The sequence below is a fragment of the Notolepis coatsorum genome (assembly GCF_963971535.1).
Source record: "Notolepis coatsorum genome assembly, chromosome: 14".
NCBI lineage: Eukaryota > Metazoa > Chordata > Actinopteri > Aulopiformes > Paralepididae > Notolepis > Notolepis coatsorum.
The window spans coordinates 87,357,624-87,380,938 of NC_140178.1; the positions used below are offsets into that span (position 1 = coordinate 87,357,624).

General features: G+C 47.8%; 1 protein-coding gene across 2 annotated transcripts in view; it reads right to left on the reverse strand.

Moving 5' to 3' along the window:
- llgl1 (LLGL scribble cell polarity complex component 1) overlaps window positions 1–23,315 on the reverse strand; it is a 123,390-nt gene that overhangs the window by 43,599 nt on the left and 56,476 nt on the right. For both annotated transcript variants that reach the window (XR_014620515.1, XM_084329907.1), the window contains exons 7-10: window positions 22,811–22,946; window positions 21,119–21,173; window positions 20,610–20,764; window positions 5,690–5,910 (exon numbers count right to left, since the gene is read on the reverse strand). Coding sequence is in view for 1 of the 2 variants with exons in the window: in XM_084329907.1 (XP_084186033.1) it covers window positions 5,690–5,910; window positions 20,610–20,764; window positions 21,119–21,173; window positions 22,811–22,946 (567 nt within the window). In the remaining variant the exon portion in view is untranslated. The remainder of the gene's footprint in view (window positions 1–5,689; window positions 5,911–20,609; window positions 20,765–21,118; window positions 21,174–22,810; window positions 22,947–23,315) is intronic.

Sequence of the window (23,315 nt, forward strand, 5' to 3'; positions counted from 1 at the left end):
TACCGTGGAAACGGCCATCTAATTCTCAGCGGCTAATTCTACATCAAACTAAAAGTAGAACACGAGAACATGGAAGTAACTGCTTTAACAACAGATAAGAGTTATAAGAGTGGATGTTTTCAAAGCTGGGGTGAGTTATATATCATCTGGCTTCGCGTCTCGCTCTGCCTTCTGAGATACAACACTATCTCCAGCACCTAGTGTGGTCTGGGAAACAAAACAAATGCACCCACTTGCATGTGACCACGCCACTCCCATGCGTCCCCTATATTACACCGGAAGTGGTCACGCCTCACCTTTCCTCATTCGTTTCCAACACGGAAGCAGCTCAGATGCACTTCTGAACTGGAGATTGTTATGAAGCGTAAGGAGAAATGACACAATGTTGGGAATTCGCCAGAAGTTCGCCAGCCCCCGGAACCTTCTAGGCACGTCCTAACAGCGCGGCGGTCCTGTCCTGTTTTTTCCTCATCGCATGACAGCAGACCGAAGGACCGGATGGCGCGACCCCGGTCAGTCGCCTCTGGTTTAGCTCCGCGACGATTGTGCACACTTTTAGCATTTCTTTTTATTAAAACATCACTGGCGGGTACGTCATACGACCGCCAGACACTTATGGACCTAAACTCCGGACTTAAAGAGGAGTTTGTAGACACTTTATGTCTAGAATGGCCAACGGAGATCAGGCGGGACAACGACAACAAAGGAACCGGCAGGAAGAGACAGAGGGAAACGTGGAGGTATCAGGCTGAGGTTAAAAAGATCTGCTTACCGCCCAGCAATTCCATCCATCTTTCTGGCGAATGCACGTTCGTTGGAGGGGAGGATGGATGATCTGAGAGCGAGGGTCCGCTTCCAACGTGAGGTGAGAGACGCTAACATCATGTGTTTTACGGAAACATGGCTCAAGCCAGCGACTCCGGATCATAGCATCTCTCCCTCGGACTCCTTCACCGTCCTACGAGCGGATCGCACGGCAGCCTCCGGCAAGAGCGTCGGCGGCGGGGTTTGTCTCCTCACGAACAATGGCTGGGTTAATCCCAAAGAGGTGCATGTTCTCTCACGCTCATGCTCCCCAGACATGGAACATCTTTCAATTCTGTGCCGTCCGTTCCACCTCCCCCGTGAGTTTACCGCGGTCATCATGACCGCTGTATATATCCCTCCACAAGCGAACACCGGCAGGGCGCTAGCGGAGCTACACGTCCATCTCAACAAACATCAAATTAAACATCCAGTTTGGCAATGATCAGGCAATGATCAGGCAATGATCGTAGCTGGTGATTTCAATCAGGCCAATTTGAAAAAAGTGATGCCGTCCTTTTTTCAACACATCGCCTGCTCCACAAGGAGAGGAAACACACTCGACCACTGTTACACCCCGTTCAGAGCCGGCTACAAGGCTGTAGCGGCTCCACCATTGACGGGGGCTACAAGCTCATCCGACCACAACTCCATCTTGTTATTCCCCGCTTACAAACAAAGATCACGTGACGCCGTCGTGTCACGTGAGACAAAAAAATGGACCGACCAATCAGAGGCCACGCTTCAGGACGCGCTCGAGAACACGGACTGGAATATGTTTCAAGGAAGCGCCAGTGACGTCAGCGAGTTCGCGGACAGCGTTGTATGCTTCATAACAACACTCGCTGACAGTATTGTCCCCACAAAGAAGGTGCGGGTGTTCCCAAACCAGAAACCGTGGGTGGACAGTACTATCAGAGCAGCTCTGAACTCTCGCACCACTGCTTACAACCTGGGCAGAGAGTCAGGAAACATGGAGGAGTACAAGGCTACAGTCTATACTCTGCGCAAGGCTGTAAAACTTGCAAAACGGACATATGCTGATAAACTGGAGACACAAATGGCACAAAACGACACAAGAGGCTTATGGCGGGGACTGAGGACAATAACGGACTACAAAGTCAGCGGCCCCTCAATGGGGAGCGACGACGCCTCTCTCGCGGACAAACTCAACTCTTTCTACGCTCGGTTTGGTGTAGACAGTGGCGCCGCTAGCTCTCCGGCTAGTGACGTCACTGGCGCTCCGGCTGTTGTGGAGTGGGGGGGCAACCGCGGGGGGGCGGGGACGCTCTCTCGTTGTCGGAACACAGTGTGAGAAGAGCATTTATGCAGGTGAACACCAGGAAAGCGGCTGGCCCAGATGGTATAACAGGACGCATACTTAAGTCCTGTGCCAACCAGCTAGCCCCTGTGTTCACCGCCATATTTAATCAACCCCTGGCGGAGTCAGTGGTCCCAGCCTGCTTCAAGATGTCTACCATCATCCCTGTACCGAAGAAACCCTCCCCAACATGTCTCAATGACTACAGACCGGTGGCACTCACCTCTGTGGCCATGAAATGTTTCGAGAGGCTGGTCAAGGATCACATTTGTGCCTCCCTCCCCAGTGATATGGACCCTATGCAATTTGCATACAGGACAAACAGGTCCACTGACAACGCGGTCTCCCAAGTACTGCACAGCACCCTCTCTCACCTTAACCGCCAGAAGGGGGGCTATGTGAGACTGTTGTTCATTGACTACAGCTCAGCGTTCAACACCATAGTCTCCACCAGACTGGTGGACAAGCTGATCGAGCTGGGTCTGAGCTCCGCTCTGAGCGCCTGGGTACTGGACTTTCTGAGTGAAAGACCCCAGGCGGTCAGGGTGGGGGGTCAGACCTCCAACACCATCACCCTGAGTATCGGGTCCCCCCAGGGCTGTGTTCTGAGCCCCCTGCTGTACTCACTCTACACACACGATTGTGTGGCCAAGTTCAGCTCCAACTCCATAGTGAAGTTTGCAGACGACACGGTGGTGGTGGGGCTGATCTCGGACAACGACGAAAAGGCCTACCGGGAGGAGGTTGAGGTACTGGAACGCTGGTGCCAGGACAACAGCCTGCTCGTGAACATTGGTAAAACCAAGGAGCTGATCGTGGATTATAGGAGAAGACAGCAGGAGACACACACACCACTGAGGATAAACGGGGCCACCGTGGACAGGGTGAGCAGCTTTAAGTACCTGGGGGTCCACATCTCAGAGGATCTGACATGGTCAACACACATAGACTCAGTCGTAAAAAAAACGAAGCAGCGCCTCTACCACCTGAGACAGTTAAGGAAGTTCAGAGTATCTGGGAAGATACTCCAGTCCTTCTACTCCGGAGCTGTAGAGAGCATCTTGACTGGAAACATCACTGCCTGGTATGGAAACAGCACGGCACAGGACAAGAAGGCCCTACAGAGAGTGGTGCGCTCAGCCGAGCGTACCACGGGTATTGCACTACCTCCCCTGCAGGTTCTATACAACAAGAGGTGCAAATCCAGAGCCTGCAGAATAATGAAAGACCCTCACCACCCCAACAACAGCCTGTTCCAGCTGCTGAGGTCAGGCAGACGCCAGCGAACCCCAGCTACTAGGACAGAGAGGCTTCGGCTCAGCTTCTTCCCCCAGGCCATCAGAGCCTTGAACACTGAACACTCCACACACAAGCACACATGAGCACACACACGACACGCACACTGTACACGCTTGCACACTAGCAGCCACTTTAACATGAGCAAACACACACTCATGATGTACATGCCCACACTTATGGCCACAAAGGAAAGGTCACCTTAAAAATAGTATAGCAACAGTAACAGTGTATTGCACTACCAAAGGACCTAGCATGTCCTCCATGCTCTGTAAATAACTATGTACAAATACCGATATGCCCTACTATGTTACCAGTTTATTGCACAATGTTGTTTATTGGATTCTATTATATGTTGTACTACTGTATTGCACATCGTTGCGGGCAAGACCACCAGCATTTCATTGTATACTTGTATGCCGTGACAAATAAAACTCTTGACTTGACTTGACTTTCACGCGACGGTTGGCAGCCGAGCCACGTCGCGCCCAGGTAGGACCTGCGCTAGCAGGCATTGGTACTGGCATGGGTAATACTGCTCGTTGTCTCGTGAGACGACCGAGTGATGTATTGGCGCAGGGGGTGGGATATTTGGATAAATGTGGTCATCATGACTCACTTTTGAGATGTTTTTCCAAGTATCCTAGCGCGCAGCTAATGCTAATGCTACAATGTTGGGGCGCGGTTCCCATGTACCTCACCGGGGCTGTCTTTACTCTTCCCTCCTCTTAACCATTCATGCTGACGGTCAATCGGTGTCTAATGTTGGGGGTTTAGCGGAGGCTTATTTACCCTTTAGATGGGTGGATAGGCTGACGACAGGGCTCAGGGCAGGTGTGCATTTTGAGAATCTATGAATTGAAAATGGGGGACCCTGATGTAGACAGGACTAACGTTTTCTCTGGTCTGCATCCCCTTCACAATTGTCTGTATTGGGATAGCCCATTCTGCAATATGTTAATAGAATTTCCGTTCATTCATTCATTTATCCCGTCACGGGTGCACACCGCAGTGGAGGTTGTTGCATGGCTACTAGTGGAGCAGTGCTTCACTAGTAATAGACTTTGGTCAGCAGCCGCCACTGGTGTTCCGTGCTTAGTGGTGCAGGTGGCATCGGTCCTTTGCCCTGACATGGTGGAACGGTATCCCGCCCGGCCGACGCCAAGAGGCGAGTCGGCCCGGCAGGTGGCCTGATGAAGCTTATACCGCCGCTTATACCGGATCTCCATTGACTAAGTTATTATATGTAATCCACAGAACCAGCATGGAGACAAGTACATTTGAACTGAACTGTGGCGTTAACACATGTTTGGCCTAACCTGTTCCATATATACAGTATATAGGCTGCAGATAAATCATAACTCAATTTCATTGTGAAAAGGACGTCCTCGTTTGTATGTCTCAGTTCACACCACGAGTGAGGCCGTGTCCGTCTTGCTCCGTCCGCCTGCTTCCATTGACTCTGCATGTATTTCTGTTGCCTCCAAATCTCTCCTCTAATGTTTCCCCCTTTTCACAAACCAAATTGGATTTCTAATGTTAACATTGCAAAAACCCAGAGTTAGCCCACTTTATATTGTGCGATTTGTGAAGTCATGGTTGGCCCAGAGGCTAAGAGCCCAGTTGTCCTCAGATCAATCGGGATTCTAGAACCTGTTAAACTCCATGATTCCAGCGGATGCCTCGTTAACTTGAGTCTGTGAGTCTCTGTGTGTGTGTGTGCGTGTGCGTGTGCGTGTGTGTGTGTGTGTGTGAGGGTGCGTGTGTTACACCCATTGTGTGCGAGTGTGTGTGTGTGTGTTTGTGTCTCACCCTGTGTGTTTGTGATTGTGTGTGTGTGTGTGTGTGTGTGTGTGTGTGTGTGTGTGTGTGTGTGTGTGTGTGTGTGCATGATTGTGTGATTGATTGATTGAAAACTTTATTAACAGATTGCAGAATGGGTACAGTACAGTACAGCTCAATACATACAATTGTTAAGGGGATGCAGACCAGAGAAAGACTTTCGTCTAGTTTACATCAGGGTCCCCCATTGTGTGTGTGCATGATTGTGTGCGAGTCTGACCGTGTGTGTGTCTCCGTCTCACCCTGTGTGCTTGTGATTGTGTGTGTGTGTGTGTGTGTGTGTGTATGCGTGTGTGTCTGACCCTGTATGCGTGTGTGCATGATTGTGTGTGTGCGTGTGTCTGTCCCTGTATGCGTGTGTGCATGATTGTGTGTGTGTGCCTCGCCCCGTGTGTTTGTGATTGTGTGTGACTGTGTGTGTCTCACCCCGTGTGTGTGCTGCTTCCCCTGCTGAGCCCTGCCAGCGCTGAGCAGCCTCTCCCACAGCTTGGGAGGAACACTGGAGACGTGACAGGAGCAGGTGATGGCCGAGGAGTGGAGAGGAGCCAGGTAGGGAGTGGGCAGAGAGGGCCACCCGGGGGTCTGGAGGTCAATTACAACCAGCTCCTCTTCCAACAATACTACCAGGGCTGACGAGTCGTCAAACTCTACAGGAGACAGAGACAAACACAGTCAGGACCAGGGGAGGGAGAGAGAGACAGAGAGCGAGAGGACATCCAACCCCATGACTCACTGGCTTTTCCCTTATAGTCACTCAGTAACCATCCCCCCCAGCCGGACACGTCAGACACATGAAACACCACAAGCACATCACGCAGCGACCTTGGGTCTGAAAGCAGCCCATTGAAAAATAAACAAAGGCCTCACGGAAGAAAAGGCCATCAATAAAGTCCCTGCATGACCGTGGTGTGTGTGTGTGTGTGTGTGTGGTGGCGTGTGGTGGTGTGTGTTGGTGTGTTGGTGTTAATTCCTGGCAATATCACCAGCAAGAGAAGAGTCATCCAGGTAGAGCCTGCATCACTACATAACACCACCACAACTCTGTACATACATCTGATTAGCACCATTACTTACTGTAGGTGTACTGTACTTGTGCTGTATAATGACAATTAATAATAATCTGTATCTGTGCATTACCAAGGCAACAGGTTGTCAGTGTGCTGCGCACAGAGGCTTTTATATTTAAGTGTGGCTCCATGCAAGGCTTGTTTATAGTCGAGAAGTTGAGAAATCCATCTTTTCCCTATAATGAGACGACATCGACCAGGAACTCATCTGTGGGATGAGAGGCGAGACCCCAGCGCTCCGTCACGGTGAGTCAAAGTGACTTCATCCACACCCTTTTAATTTGCCGGTGGCTATTGATTTATTTCTCAATGTTCTGCGTTCAGAGCCAAAGGAGAGCTGGCTTAGCGTCCTACCACACCGCTCTGTTGCGACGTGAAGAGCACGTATCGGATCCATCTGTAACTATTGTGAAACAACAACTACGTCGTTGTTTAGTCGGACGGAGAGGTCACCGGGGTCACACGCTTAACGAGCGAATAACAGTGAAGATGACTAGGGATTTGTTGTCCTGGATCCACCTTCTAATAGAACCAACATGGCTGACAGCTCATCAAACTCTACATATGGGAGGCAGAGAGACGAGCTCAGCAGAGAAATATGAGGAAACTGGCTATGCATCAGTGATTCTGCAAAAAACATGTTTCTTGGTGGAGTAGAGATGACTCTCAAACAGCATTCAGACATGGGGAACCGGGTTCATGCCCCTGTGCATATCCCACACACACACACACACACACACACACACACACTTAGTATATGAAAGTATTCTTCCCCAACTGCTATACACAAGAATATATTTGCACAATAGTTCAATAGTGTATGCATGTCTGAAAATTGTGACCAGGCACAGATAATAATAGGGTCTTGTTAAGCAAGCTTCAAATTAGTAGTTTACATTATATGAAAGTACAGGTTCTTACCTTCAAAATAAGCCATCACTTGTACAAATTGAGCAGATACATTTAAATCTATGTCTTAAAGATGATAACACAATAGCCAGTTTTTAGCTACAGAGCTTAAAAAGGGGCTGTTGGCTGTTCTCTTAGGGCTTGTGTCCACCAGGGACGTTTTATGAGTTGTCAGCTCCTATCGGTCATTCATTTCTATGCTGGAGACGCGACAGGCGCGCTCCTCTTCCCAGCGCCGCGCCTCACGTTTTATGAGCTCTCGGCGGGCAGCGTTTTTGGTCGGAGCGCTCCCAGCTCATAAAGTTGAAACTAGTTCAACTTTTGGAAAGGAGCGCGCTCATCAATGTAACTCATCGAGGAAGGGGCGGTGCCGCGGGCCTCAGAAAAACGCTCAGAGCTTTTTTTTTTCTTTTTTCAAATCGGTCCGCCTTGAAAAAAAGGCTTTTAGTGGACACATAGCCTGCATGCAGAACTACAAATACCCACTGGCCTAACCCCTCCCCCACCTAACACCTTTTCCAGGAGAGAGGCATTCACTGGTAGGGGGTAGGTGGGCGAATGTTACCACAGCTCAGCGTATGGACGCCGTCTCTACGTGTTCGGGTGCAAAGAAACGTGAAACTTGATTATGATCATGAGACTTATTTACGAAAAAGAGTGAGGCGCGGGCAGAAGTGGCAATTTTTCTAAGTAAAATACCCGGAAGACTAATGAAAATTAAATACATTTAATTTAATAGTAAAACTGGCACGTACAGTTGCAATCAAAATTATTCGAACACCTGTGTCACCTGGCGCTACTCATCAAGGGCGCATTCAGGGGTGCGTTGCTCATGGGACAGGGTTGCACAGCGTGCAACCGGCTCTGTGAGCAGAAGCATGCGCACCAGGGCTGGACTGGGACCAAAAATCGGCCCTGGCATTTTTGGCCCAGACCGGCCCACCATAATCGGTCGGACACCACCCACCAGTACACCATCCTTGCGGTTCCCTTAAATATGCGTACCTACTGTACTATTCCCCCAAACCACTACAAAGATGGGTAGTAAGTGCCATGGACAAGTGTACCAGTGCAAGTGGACCAGTGTACTCACTCGCTCTTGGCTGAATCTTGTTTTGGGTGGTGATGTAAAAACATCTGCATCATAGCAGGCTCAGGATGGGCAAAGTAGTCTATAGCCTGTTCATCCCTGTCTCTCTCCTCCACAACCTGGCTTGACTAGACATAAGGAGAGAGAGATGATTACAATTAACTGGTACATTCAGGTCCAGAATTGTTGGAATTCCCTGACAAAGATGTGCAAAAAGCTGTACAATTTAAACAATACCATACTGGTAATGAGCAAATAGTTGTTTATTCAATTAATGCATGGAGCTGTTCCATCTTATTTCATTTGATACTAACTACTCAGTTCATATAGATTTCAAGTATTCAAACATCAATGATGAATATATTGCATAAGGTTTACAGAGTTAATAGATCACCTTTTTGTTTTATATTCATGTTCAGAGAGGAGTAATAGTTAGAGCTTTGTATGTGATTTATATGGCAATTAAATCAATGGTGTGCTTGTTTGTTTGCAGAGTTTGACCTACAGTTAACACATTGACTGCCACGCTTCTATCCATCAATGTAGGCTCACTGCCACCAGTCTAAGCCTATGGAGATGTTCACCTTCTTTGCAGGGCTATAACTTTTTAAATTGTATTGCTAAATTGACATTACTATGGCCCATTCAACATCGATTATCTATCGTTCAGGATGTAGGAACGTTATACTTTTTCATTCATAGATTCTTCCAAAAATACCATCTAGAATATAAGTATGTTTTTATCGTTTTCTGCAGTAATTCATAGAACGTGAGTTATAGGCATAACCGCATAATAATTATCAACTGCCGTTTATTGCCGATACACGCTATATAAAAAATTGTAACTGTACATGATCGTATACATTATGATTCATCATGCGCGGATGAAAGGGGGGGAGGGGTCGTTTATAATTCCGTGATAGTCAGTAAATGCTTTATGTAGTATGGGTGATATATTGATCTGATCGGTTTGTAGTGATAAGAATAAACAATCAAGCTGAAAGTAACGTTACTGTCCTCTTACCGTTTGCCGATGAGACTGGAGGAGAAATATCCCACTTATTTGACGTCGATCGACTAGATCCATTTCCGGTTTGTATGGCGCAATAAACGCCCAAATCATATCAATTATTGAGTTATGGCAGCGATCCATATGCACGCCAGTGTGTGTCTGTACTCCCGCAACGATATGTGACTGCCGGATGGATTTCCCAGATGCACCGAGATCACCAGATCCACTTCCGGTTGTAACTCGCCCGATCATCCACCAGGCGGCGGTATTGAGGCGTTGCACTGTTGTGCAGGCTCCCACTGTATCACCAGAGGCTGGGTGGCGGAATTATGAATGCCATGGCAAAAAAATGAAATATGATCTCAATAACGTTGTACAGCGTGGTCTGGCAGAAACAGCATGGCCAGCAAACACGTCGTAAGCCATTTTTGTCGGATGCAGTGAGAGAACAAAGACAGGTCCTGAGAGCGGCTGAGAGGAAGTATAGAAAATCACGCCTCACTGCTGACATCGACACATATCACAACCTCTTGTTAACATTCTCCAAAACCATTACTAATGCCAAAGCTTCTTTCTTTCACCATAGGATCGAGGCCTCTGCCAAGAATCTTCGCAAACTGCATGCTACCATGTCCTCCCTCGTCACTCCCCCCCACCCCCTCCTCTTTTTCTGCCGAAGACTTTGCGATCTTCTTTGAGGAAAAAGTGGAGAACATCCGCAGCTCCTTCTCCCAACCCCCACCCATTCCAAACGCTGAATCGAGAACCTCATCCTTCACTCTGTCATCTTTCTCTCCCATTACAGAAGCCGAGACCCTGACACTGGTAACGTCGAACCGTCCGACTACATGCCAGCTGGACCAGCTACCCTCCCCACTCCTCCAGACCATAGCATCGGACATCCTCCCATTCCTAACTGCAACCATCAACTCCTCACTCAACTCGGGGGTGGTCCCCACCTCCCTAAAACAAGCCAGAGTCACGCCCGTCATAAAAAAACCAACCCTGAACCCCACCGTCATAGCCAACTATCATCCTGTCTCTCTTCTCTCCTTTCTTTCTAAAACACTTGAACGTGCTGTATCCAAACAACTTACTGCTTATCTCTTACAGAATGACCTCCTAGACCCCAATCAGTCTGGCTTCCGGACTGGCCACTCCACAGAAACGGCCCTCATTGCGGTCACAGAGGCACTTCACTTAGCAAAAGCGAAAGGCCTCTCCTCTGTCCTGATTCTCCTAGATCTATCTGCAGCCTTCGACACAGTCAACCATCAGATCCTCCTCGCGGCCCTCGCAGGAATGGGAGTGGCTGGATCTGCGCTGACATGGCTGACATCATACCTCAACGACCGCTCCTACCAAGTGTCATGGAGAGGGACTCTGTCGGCCACCCTCCCCCTCCGGACGGGTGTCCCCCAGGGATCGGTCCTAGGACCCCTTCTCTTCTCCCTCTACACTAAATCACTGGGTAACATTATCACGTCTCATGGCTTCTCATATCATTGTTATGCCGATGATACTCAACTCTTCCTCTCCTTCCCTCCCTCAGATATCCACGTCTCTGAGCGGATCTCGGCCTGTCTGTCCGACATCTCCGCCTGGATGACGACCAACCACCTCAAACTGAACCTAAGCAAAACAGAATTGCTCCGCCTGCCGGCCAAATCCTCCCCCCTGACCGACCTCTCCATCACAGTCGAGAATGCAGCTGTGACCGCGTCCCCGACCGCCAAGAACCTTGGTGTTGTCCTCGACGACCAGTTGAACTTCTCTGCTCACATCGCAGCGACAACCAGAACCTGCAGATTCCTCCTGAGCAACGTCAGAAGGATACGCCCCTTCCTGACAAAAGAAGCCACCCAACTCCTCGTCCAATCAACATCATCTCATCTCATCTCCCGCCTCGACTACTGCAACGCACTGCTAGCTGGCCTCCCGGCCACTGCCACCAAGCCTCTTCAACTCATTCAAAACGCAGCGGCCCGCCTGATATCAAACCTACCGAAGTCGGCCCATGTCACCCCACTTCTTAGGGACCTGCACTGGCTCCCCATTGCTGCACGTATCCGCTTCAAGGCCCTCGACCTAGCATACCGTGCAGCAAAGGGAACCGCTCCCGCCTACCTCCGGTCAATGGTCTCTAACTACTAGGGATGCCCCGATCACGTTTTTTGCCACCGATACCGATCACCGATCGTCGTGAGCCATATCGGCCGATACCGATCCGATAGATTGTTTTTGATTAAAAAAAATTTAAAATTATTTTATATAATTATTATTATTTTCTTTTTATAAAATATATATATTATATAATTAGACTTGTACTTGTATTATCTGCGAGACATCGCCACCACGCAACAAGCTCCACTGTCTGTGTGTACTCTAGTAGCCTCCAGCTACGGCCAGGATTCTCCGGAGCTGCAGCTAGACCCTATACTCGAGTAGCCTGCAGCTACGGCCAGGATTCTCCGGAGGTGCAGCTGGACCCTATTGATCATATTCAACAACATGCCCTCAGCTCGAATACGCATCGAATGAGTGTTATAAAACATTGATATCAGGAGCTATCTGTGGCTACTGCTGGCCGGCTATATAACGTTGATACAGCGCCTCTGTGAACTATTTAGTTCAGTGGGACATTTCGTTTTGAACAGTGAGCTGGCGTCAGCTAACATGAGCTAGCTGAGGTATCATACACGTCTCTACTAGAGTTTGCTGGAGCGTTTGTTGATGTCAGGCGCTATCGGTAGCTGGCCGGCTAGATACCGTTCGGTTAGACAATGCCTCATCATGTATTGGACTGGAAGTGAATGGTTGACTGGGTCATTTTGTAACGGTAGCTAACGTTAGCTAAGGGAGACGCCGTCCTCCCGTCACACTAGACTAGACTACTAGACCCGTGTTTACATGCGCGTGGTGGGGCTGATCTCGGACAACGACGAGAAGGCCTACCGGGAGGAGGTTGAGGTACTGGAACGCTGGTGCCAGGACAACAGCCTGCTCCTGAACATTGGTAAAACCAAGGAGCTGATCGTGGATTATAGGAGAGGACAGCAGGAGACGCACACACCACTGATGATTAACGGGGCTACCGTGGACAGGGTGAGCAGCTTCAAGTACCTGGGGGTCCACATCTCAGAGGACCTGACATGGTCAACACACATAGACACAGTAGTAAAGAAGGCGAAACAGCGTCTCTACCACCTGAGACAGTTAAGGAAGTTCAGAGTATCGGGAAAGATACTCCAGTCCTTCTACTCAGGAGCTGTAGAGAGCATCCTGACCGGAAACATCACTGCCTGGTATGGAAACAGCACGGCACAGGACAAGAAGGCCCTACAGAGAGTGGTGCGCTCAGCCGAGCGTACCACGGGTATTGCACTACCCCCCCTGCAGGTTCTATACAACAAGAGGTGCAAATCCAGAGCCTGCAGGATAATGAAAGACCCTCACCACCCCAATAACAGCCTGTTTCAGCTGCTGAGGTCAGGCAGACGCCTGCGAACGCCAGCTACTAGGACAGAGCGGCTTAGGCTCAGCTTCTTCCCCCAGGCTATCAGAGCCATGAACAATGAACATTGAGTGCTCAGAACATTGAACTGTCCACACACAAGCACACATGAACACACACACGACACGCACACTGTGCACGCTCACACACGAGCAGCCACTTAACACTTTAACATGAGCGGGCACACACTCATGTCGCACACACGCACACTTATGGCCAAAGGAAAGGACACTTTAAATTAGAATAACAGGAACAGTGTATTGCACTACCAAAGCTAACTAGCATGTCCCATATGCTCTGTAAATAACTATGTACAGATACCGAGATGTCACTCCATGTTACCTGCTACCTGTTACTGCACAATGTTGTTTCCTTCTTTTGATTCTATTATATGTACCACTGTATTGCACATCGTTGCGGGCAAGACCACCCGCATTTCATTGTATACCTGTATGCCGTGACAATTAAAACTCTTGACTTGACTTGACTTGACTTGAGGGGCTGGAGGGAGGAGCAGACGCCGCACAGCTCCCGGTGTCTGAGACAGAACTCAGCGAGACGAGCGAGTGAGATCGGGTTTGACAATCGGTGAAAATAAAGCATTATCACCGATCACCGATCACATATTATACTGATTATCGGCCGATAACGATCGGTGGCCGATCGATCGGGGCATCCCTACTAACTACACACCCTCAAGACCCCTACGCTCTGCATCTTCTGGCCGCCTCAGACCTACTCCTATCCAAGCTCCCGGAGGGTCATCAAAGAGAAGCCGCCTATTCTCAGTCCTTGCCCCACAATGGTGGAATGAACTACCCATCCCAGTTAGGACAGCCGAATCCCGTCCAATCTTTCCCCGTCGACTAAAGATTCACTTCTTCAACCATTATCTGAAATGATTATATAAAAAAAAAAAAAAAAAAAAATCTAACCCTGACTAACCTTACTGTCATGCACTTGTCCTAATAAACTAACCTACACTGTAGCACGCAACACTTGATGAACATTGTTACTCAGCTGATAAGAGTTGTACCCTTCTTGCTGTCTTGTCGTACAGAACTTGTAAGTCGCTTTGGATAAAAGTGTCAGCTAAATGACTAAATGTAAATGTAATGTAATGTAATGTGCCTACCACGTGAAGGTACATGCTCAATGGACAGCACAAAAACTATTTGTGTAGGTGGAGACTAGAGCTACCACAGATAGTAATAAGTTATAAGAGTAAGTAATCCATACCATTATATCCTAATAGTTACCTTATTACCATACTTGGCTGAAAATAAACGTTGCTGCCTGTTGTGAATGTGTTTTTCCCTGTAGGCTAATACATAAGTAGGCATACATTTTTGCAGTTGAGCAAAAATTTGCAGTTGAGTAGGCTATATGTGCTGTGTTTTTATGTTTTTATGTCTTCCATCGAGGACCACCTTGAAAATAAGTGTTTTAATTAATGCTTTTAGGTGATATCCTCACGAATACAAATTGGTCAAGATCATTTGTTTTTATGATGCGTTTTTAATTTCCAAATACAAATCTAATCAAATAAAAAAAGCAGTTTTTGCAGTTGAGCTACAGGTGTTGTATATTATACAGCCTTTTCATGGATCTTTATCAAGGGAACCCTTATCCTAGTAGTTGGGTCGCGTCTATTCGAATCCTAACGCATGTATGCTTCCGCATTTGCGTTTTGCAAATCTGATTGGCCACTGCCGTTTCTGGTGCGATCTGATTGGCCACTGACGTTTCTGGTCATGTGACATGTGCGCCCAATCGCGTGACGCGCCTATTTCCGCCTCGACCAGCAGCAAACTACCTAACGCCTAGTTTATCACTGGTTAAGCTTAGGCGACTCTTTCGAAGTTGGTTAAGGTTAGAGTTTGGAATCAGGGCTGGCGTTCTATCGCCCTGCTCAAAGACAAACTCTAACCTTAACTAACTTCGAAAGAGTGCCTAAGCTTAACTGGCGAAAGAACTTGCCATCACACGATTGGCGTGACAAGAAACGTCAGTGGCCAATCAAGAGCGCAAAACGCGAACGCGGAAGCATACCGCTGCTGTCGGGACAAAACCTCATAACTCCAAAAACCCAACTTTTCAGCAGATGAAAAAAACGAACACAGATTTGAGGGTGAATAGAGTTAGGAGGTTTAGACAGATGATCGGTTTAATGCTTTCCCATTGTTTAAACTTTGTAAAACCCACACACACATATGGAGGATGATCTACGGAGTTGATTTATATAATAAAAAAAAAATTCAAAAAATGGAGTTATGAGGTTTTGTCCCGACAGCAGCGATACATGCGTTAGGATTCGAATAGACGCAGTTGGGTCATCTGTGGCACTTCCGTGACCGTGGAGAACGAAGGTCTGTTTCTCAATGGATTTGTCATCTAGGAGGGTTAATAAACAAATGTAGCTGGGTGTAAAATTTGTGAGAGACCAAAATCCAAAATGGCTGCCGTGGAAATTAACATTTTAATGGTTTGACCTACAATGATGCACAATACATGGTACCAGCCCCCTCTCAGTCATGTACCAGCCCCCTCTCAGTCATGTACCAGGCAGCCCCCTCTCAGTTATGTACCAGCCAGCCCCCTCTCAGTCATGTACCAGCCTCCTCTTAGTCATGTACCAGCCAACCCCCTCTCAGTCATGTACCAGCCCCCTCTCAGTCATGTGTACCAGCCCCCTCTCAGTCCTGTATACCAGCCCCCTCAGTCATGTACCAGCCCCCTCTCAGTCATGTGTACCAGCCCCCTCTCAGTCCTGTATACCAGCCCCCTCAGTCATGTACCAGCCCCCTCTCAGTCCTGTATACCAGCCCCCTCTCAGTCATCTACCAGCCCCCTCTCAGTCCTGTATACCAGCCCCCTCTCAGTCATGTATACCAGCCCCCTCTCAGTCATGTACCACAGCCCCATCTCAGTCATGTACCAGCCCCCCTCTCAGTCATGTACCAGCCCCCCTCTGTCATGTATACCAGCCCCCTCTCAGTCATGTACCAGCCCCCTCTCAGTCATGTACCACAGCCCTCTCTCAGTCATGTATACCAGCCCCCTCTCAGTCATGTACCACAGCCCCATCTCAGTCATGTACCAGCCCCCCTCTCAGTCATGTACCAGCCCCCCTCTCAGTCATGTACCACAGCCCCCTCTCAGTCATGTATACCAGCCCCCTCTCAGTCATGTACCAGCCCCCTCTCAGTCATGTACCACAGCCCCCTCTCAGTCATGTATACCAGCCCCCTCTCAGTCATGTATACCAGCCCCCTCTCAGTCATGTACCAGCCCCCCTCTCAGTCATGTATACCAGCCCCCTCTCAGTCATGTACCAGCCCCCTCTCAGTCATGTACCACAGCTCCCTCTCAGTCATGTATACCAGCACCCCTCCCAGTCATGTACCAGCCCCATTTCAGTCATGTACCACAGCCCCCTCTCAGTCATGTATACCAGCCCCCCTCTCAATCATGTACCAGCCCCCCTCTCAGTCATGTACCACACGACTGGCGGGGGGGTGCTTCAGTCAGTACCAATGGGCCACTCTCCCAGCATAGTAGTGGGCCGTTCATTGACCAAACATTAAAAAAATAAATAATAATAAAATAAAATAAATTGCGTCGGCCCACCGGGCAAATGCCCGGTATGCCAGATGGCCAGTCCAGGCCTGACGCACATGCACGAATGTGCACGTGTGTGCACACAGGAATGCGCTGCACTCGACTGATGCGCCAACTCGCTAAGTACCCACCTGGCTACTTTGCATAGCGCCGGTCGTCAAGTGTGTTCAAATACGTTCTCAGATACATTCACACAAAACTTGTGAATGAAATGTGTTACATTCCATTCGTAGAGGCAATTAGGCATCGTCTTTAGTCTGTGCGTATGCAAGGGAACATTTATGCGCATGCGCGGGAGTGCGTGCACGCGCCGTGGCGTCATTAAAACACTGTGCAACCAGCTTTGAAATCAGCAACGCAACACTGGGCACATGTTAGCAAATATGGCTAAGTCGAAGGAGTATTCAGAGAAGTTCAGAGAAGAGATAATTGCCGTGCATAAACAATGAAAATGATAGAGAAACATAGTGAAAGTACTCAATGTTCCTAGAAGCACAGTCGGAAGCATAGTTTGCAAGTTCAACGTGAACGGAACATTGAGTACACTCCCTGGACGTGGCATGAAGAGGAAGCTATCTGCGGCTGACAACAGGTTCATGAAGAGGCTATAGTGCTCAAGAATCCACGAGTGACTGCCAAGGACTTGCAGCAAGATTTGGTGGGGCATGGCACGGAGGTTTCAGTTTGCACAGTAAGACGGATACTAAACAATGAAGGTTTCCATGGCCGTACTACAAGACCCATAGGATCACTGATGCTATGGGGCTGTTTTGCTGCATCTGGGACTGGAAACTTGCACCGTGTTGAGGTTGAGGGCATCATGAATTCAGTCAAATATCAAGAAATCATAGGAGGAAATGTCATGCCATCTGTAATGAAGCTTAGGCTTGGCCGTCAATGGACCTTCCAACAGGACAACAATCCAAAACATACACCAAAGTCCACCAAGGATTGGTTTCAGAAGAAGAAATGGACGATTTTACAGTGGCCATCACAATCACCTGACCTGAATAGAGAATCTCTCGTGGTATTTGAAGAAGGCAGTTGCAAAACGCAGACCAAAGAATATCACTGAACTGGAGGTCATTGCCATTGAGGAATGGACTAAGATTCCTCAGGAACGCTGTCAGAAGTTAGTGTCTGGCTATGCATCACGTTTGCAGCACGTTATGACAGCAAAAGGGTGTTCTACTAAGTTCTACTACTGAATACGATTGTCAATAAGGGGTTGAACACTGCAGTAGTGATTAAAAGTAGCATTTTGTGTTTAATTTGGATAACAACCCTTGTAATAGTTTAACCTCTTAACACGCAACGACCCACATGTGGGCCCTCTTGAGGACGATTTGCACACCGGCGCGACGCGCCACTTTGCAGACCTCTAGTGGCTCGGCTGTGCATTTTTTAATACAATATATATATAGAATAAAAGCCTTATCTGTTGCCTGTCGATTGCCGTTTCAGGCGACAAAATCCATTCAGCGGTTCATGCCGATATGTGAGGCGTGCGCCAAAGTACACGGCAGAGTCAGATTACCACCCCCGACTCCCAGGGCTCTAGCTCCGTCAATCATTTGGCGATCTCGAAAATGATTAGACAGGGTTGTAGCCAATGAGTGTGGCTTTGCAATGATACCCCAGCACGTGGGGATGTACAAATCAGGGATCTAGGTGAAAAGTCACGAGCGAATACAGGAAGAGAAGAAAACGCAGAATTAATTGAAGTCAATGAGGATATGGAAACCTTGTACACAGTTTACCAAAATGAAATTTGGACATGTACTACATAAGACATCAGGCTATGGACCCAGAGTGTTTTCCAGCTCATAAATCTTTTTTGGATATACTTCTATTTCTGGATATTGCAACTACAGAAAAACGTGAGTAACAAGTTTTTCTACAACTCAAGTTCAGACCTATGTTACTCTATTTCCTTAGCACTAAAAGTGATCTTTCTTTATTGTACCGAAAACTTCAGAATGTTATCTTTCAAAAGAGACAAGGCTTATGCATGTGCTATAAGTATAAAGTATAGTATTTTGGTTTGCAAAAAAAGTATGCAGTCCTCAAAAACGAAAACAAAAATGGCCACGTTTCTGCCCGCATGTTAATAGGTTAAACAGTTAAGAAGTAGAGTTTAGTGTTGTCCAGACCATAAGTTATTCCTGATCTACGTCTACGATCTATTTGCCTAATCTTTGCGGGTCTTTACACCACGGTGCAAATGCAGACAACAGTCGACTGAAGGAACATTAAAGTTCTAAATGTAGTCCCCAGGGCCAAAATGTTCCGGGTAATTTCAGTCGAAGCGGGGCTTTAGTGTCACTTAACCTTTCGAGGCAGTAAATAAGTCAATTTTAGTGTTCATACCCGACTCTAGGTTTCTCCTGCTCTAGGTTGTGGACTGTGGAGAAGTAGATCTTAGTGTTGTCCAGACCTTTACCTTCCTCCTGCTCTAGGTTGTGGACTGAAGAAATAGACCTCACCTTTCTCCTGCTCTAGGTTGTGGACTGATGAAGTAGACCTTTCTCCTGCTCTAGGTTGTGGACTGAAGAAGTAGACCTTTACCTTTCTCCTGCTCTAGGTTGTGGACTGAAGAAGTAGACCTCACCTTTCTCCTGCTCTAGGTTGTGGACTGATGAAGTAGACCTTTACCTTTCTCCTGCTCTAGGTTGTGGACTGAAGAAGTAGACCTTTACCTTTCTCCTGCTCTAGATTGTGGACTAGGGCTGTCCCCGACTAAGGATTTGTATAGTCGACTTGTAGTCACCAAAATTAGCCGATAGTCGACTATGAAATAAAAAAAATTTTAAAGAAAAATTATAATATATATATATTTTTTTATCATTCCATTTGGGCTGTGGGGGTGCTTAATAATAATTCATGTAATTTATATAGCGCTTCTCAATAACCCGAAGTCGCTGACAATAGTCTGGAGCAAGAGTACAAACAAAGAAACAAAAGCAAAGAAACAAAAACAAAGAAACAACAAAGAAACAAAACAAAAGGAACATGAGACCATGGGGGGAACAGGGAAGACAGCATGATAGCACAAAAAAGACTGGAGACAGACATCAATCAGGTTGGAGGGGGGGGGGGGGTTATGGGTGGGGGGGGTTGAAGGCAAGGGAGAACAGGTGGGTTTTGAGGCGAGCTTTGAAGGTGGAGAGTGTAGGGGAGTCTCTGATGGACTGGGGGAGGGAGTTCCAGAGTCGGGGTGCAGTACGAGAGAAGGCCCGATCTCCAAAGTTTTTAAGCTTGGATGTCGGGACAGTGAGGGAAGCAGTGGAGGAGGACCGGAGGGAACGAGTGGGGCGGTAGGGAAGAAGGAGATCAGTCAGGTAGGGGGGGGCCAGGCTGTGGAGGGCTTTGAAGGTGAGGAGTAGTGTTTTAAAGTTTATGCAGTGTTTGATCGGGAGCCAGTGGAGGGAGTGGAGTGATGTGTTCGCGGGACCGGGTGTTAGTGAGGAGGTGGGCAGCTGAATTTTGGACCATTTGCAGTTTATGGAGGGAGCGGGAGGTGATACCAGTGAGGAGGGAGTTGCAGTAGTCCAGGCGGGAGGAGATGAAGGCGTGAATGAGGGATTCAGCAGCAGGGGGGGAGAGGCAGTGACGGATTTTTGCGATGTTGCGGAGGTGAAAGTAGGATATTTTTACGATGGAGCGGACGTGGGGGTCAAATGAGAGGGTGGGGTCAAGGAGGACACTCTGAAGGAGTCGACGGAAGGCTTCTTGTTCTCTGCGAAAGCATGCAATTGGTCCACTGATGGATATGTCTTGATATTTGTCTAGTCTAGTGTGTTCATTAGACGGGTGAAATCCTCTTTCAGTGCCTCTGTGCCTGTTTTCATAGGCAGTTAGCCTCTGGTATGTGCACCATTAGCGTTAGCCACGCTTCTAGGCCTCTTTTCTTTTGGAAAGATTGATTAAAAAAAAATTAAGATTTTTTTTAATATAATTATATAAAAGAAAATTATATATATATATATATATATTTTTTTGCATTCGACTAAGAGGTTGGTAGTCGACTACGGCTCCTTTCGATCGATTAGTCGACTAATAGGGGTCTGTGAAGAAGTCGACCGTACCTTTCTCCTGCTCTAGGTTGTGGACTGTGAAGAAGTCGACCGTACCTTTCTCCTGCTCTAGATTGTGGACTGTGAAGAAGTCGATGACTCTGGAGGTGAAGTCTAAGGTGATGTGGTCTTGGTCCTGCTGGATGGTCAGACAGTGACGGTCGCCATAGCTGGCGCGGGGCATCCCACCACTGTACAGGCGCACCGGGGAACTGGAGAGAGAGAGAGAGACAAAGGACAGAGGAGAGAAGAGAGAGAATGGAGTGAGAGAGGGATGAAAAGAGAATGCAGAAGAGTAGAAGGAAGCGAGAGAAGACAGAGAGAGATAAGAGATTATATTAGTCCCCTTGAGGACATTGGGCATCACAGCAGCACTGCAGGCAGAGTGATGAGACAGGAGGAGGAGCAACATGATGGTCATTATCCTGCTTGTTATTATTCACAGTGGAAAAACACCTTTCATTCCACCCATGGGATGATACTTATTACTCCTGTCTGACTGACGGCTCCTCTGTGGCCTCTAAGGACTAAACGAGTGTCTGGAAGGTAGCGGTGCTGCTGCTCACCCCGACTGGGACGTCCTCCACAGGATCTTGTTGATGGCCTTACAGGGGAACGGACCTGAGCCAGACACACAGAACATGTTCAGTCACCAAACAGCACCGTCACCCACTGTAATCTACCGTAACTTCACTCCTGGGGCGGGGCAGTACACCCAAAGTGTACGGACACTGACAATGACCAATCACATGTTGACAGAGGAGCATTACATAGACAGAGGGGCAGGTCAACGTGGTAATGGGAGGAGTATAATTTTTTTAATCGTTTTTCATTCATCATTACCGTTAATATACCGTGAAATGGATTTGCGGTCATACAGCCCCACGAGCCTTCCTCTCTCCACCAGCTGCAGTACATACTATAATAAGCTCATAGAGCCAGAAGACGCATCGAAAACAAAGACTTTGTAGTTCTTCAAAATAATCCAGGGAAGCACTTCAAACCAGGAGCGTGGTGGACATTGTGTGTTATTATTAACCTCAGAAAAGTGGCAATTTTTTTTTACTTGAACTTGAGGACTGGAGACTTATAGTCTTTGACATTTACATTTAGTCACTTAGCTGACGCTTTTATCCAAAGCGACTTACAAGTTCTGTATGACAAGTCATCAGGAAGGGCACAACTCTATCAGCTGAGTTTGAGAGACGTTTAAGAGACGTTTAAGTAGAAGAACAGACGCCAAAAAAAAAGCTTTCAAATCCATTTCCTCATCCACCGCCCGTGCACATGGGGTATTGTTGGAAGCGTACACTGACCAATAATAATCGCCATCAGCGGTGATTGGTCAGTTCTGGAGTGTATACAGTCCGGGCGGGGTGGTTATCATGACGCACGGCGCGTAAAGAGACGCTCGCCTGACATATCGTCATGTAACTCGAGAACCGAGGCACGGATATGGTCGAGTGAGGTGGTGTTCAAACGGGAACAAATAGATCTTTCGAACGGTATATTGGTGAAAAATGTAGCACCGAGCCGGTAGATGCTTGCAAAGTGCCGTGACTTGCGAGCAAGTGCCCACGGAGACGTATACGCCCCGGTGCCCGCTATGAGGTTAACCCTTTCACTGCCGCACTACCAAACGGTTAACCCTTTCATTGCGACAATACACAGAAGGTTAACCCTTTCACTGCCACACGACAGCCGGTGACCGTCGGTTGTGTGATAGTAAAGGGTTAACCTTCTGTCGTGTGGCAGTGAAAGGGTTAACTATTGTTTGTTTGCCTATATCCCCACATGGGAATGAAAGCAGAGTAGACCGTCAGACAGCCTCCAGGACAGAGAACATCACATTACACACAAAGCCGTTAGTTCAACTGCTATTTATCCCACCGTAGAACATTCAAGTGCGATTTATCCCAGAGTTCAACATTCAAAGAGCTCTTAGGAGTGGACGAGGGGGGGGGGGGGGGGGGGGGGGTGAGAGAGAGAGAGATGAAGAGAGAGAGAAAGAAAGAGAGAGAGAGCGAGAGAGAAAGAGAGATAGAGAGATGAAGAGAGAGAGAAAGAGAGCACTAAAACTAAAATTTTTATTGAGCAATTATGCATGAATCAGTATTGAGAGACGACTACATTCAAGCTCAACTCAATGGAGATAAGTCAAAATGACATCGCCTTCAGGGGAACCAATGTGTATGTGTGTGCATAGAAGCAAGTGTGCACATAACCTGTAGGGCAGCTACGGTGTGTGTGTGTCTCACCGTATGGTATGGTAGAGGATAGTGGTTGGTGAGTGTAGGGGTTGCCGCTGGTTACGGGCCACACTGAGTAACCCCCATCGCTATGGGAACTGACAAAGGAGTTACCGGAACGTTCCCACACCAGGCTCTCCAGCTGCTACATGCACACGCACACACACACACACACACACACATAGCATTTAGACCAAGAGACTGTAGAGACCAAGTCTGAAACTGACATTCTGTGTGTGCACTTCCTTTTCCTCTCCAACCATCAACCCTTTATTTACTGTGTACGATAAGAAGAAAACTGTCCCAGTCGGTTACTCCAGTTGGTTATTTCTCCAGTGAAATAAATAAAATACAGAGAACGTTTTCGATCGATCACTTTTCATTTTCAGCCAGTTCGTCTCCCTGCAACCTTTAATAAAGGAAAGCTCAAGGAACAGTATCAGAGAAAGGAAAAAACATTGTATAGCATTTTCTAGAACAATACAACGATGTCCTTCCTGTTGCTACTTCTAAT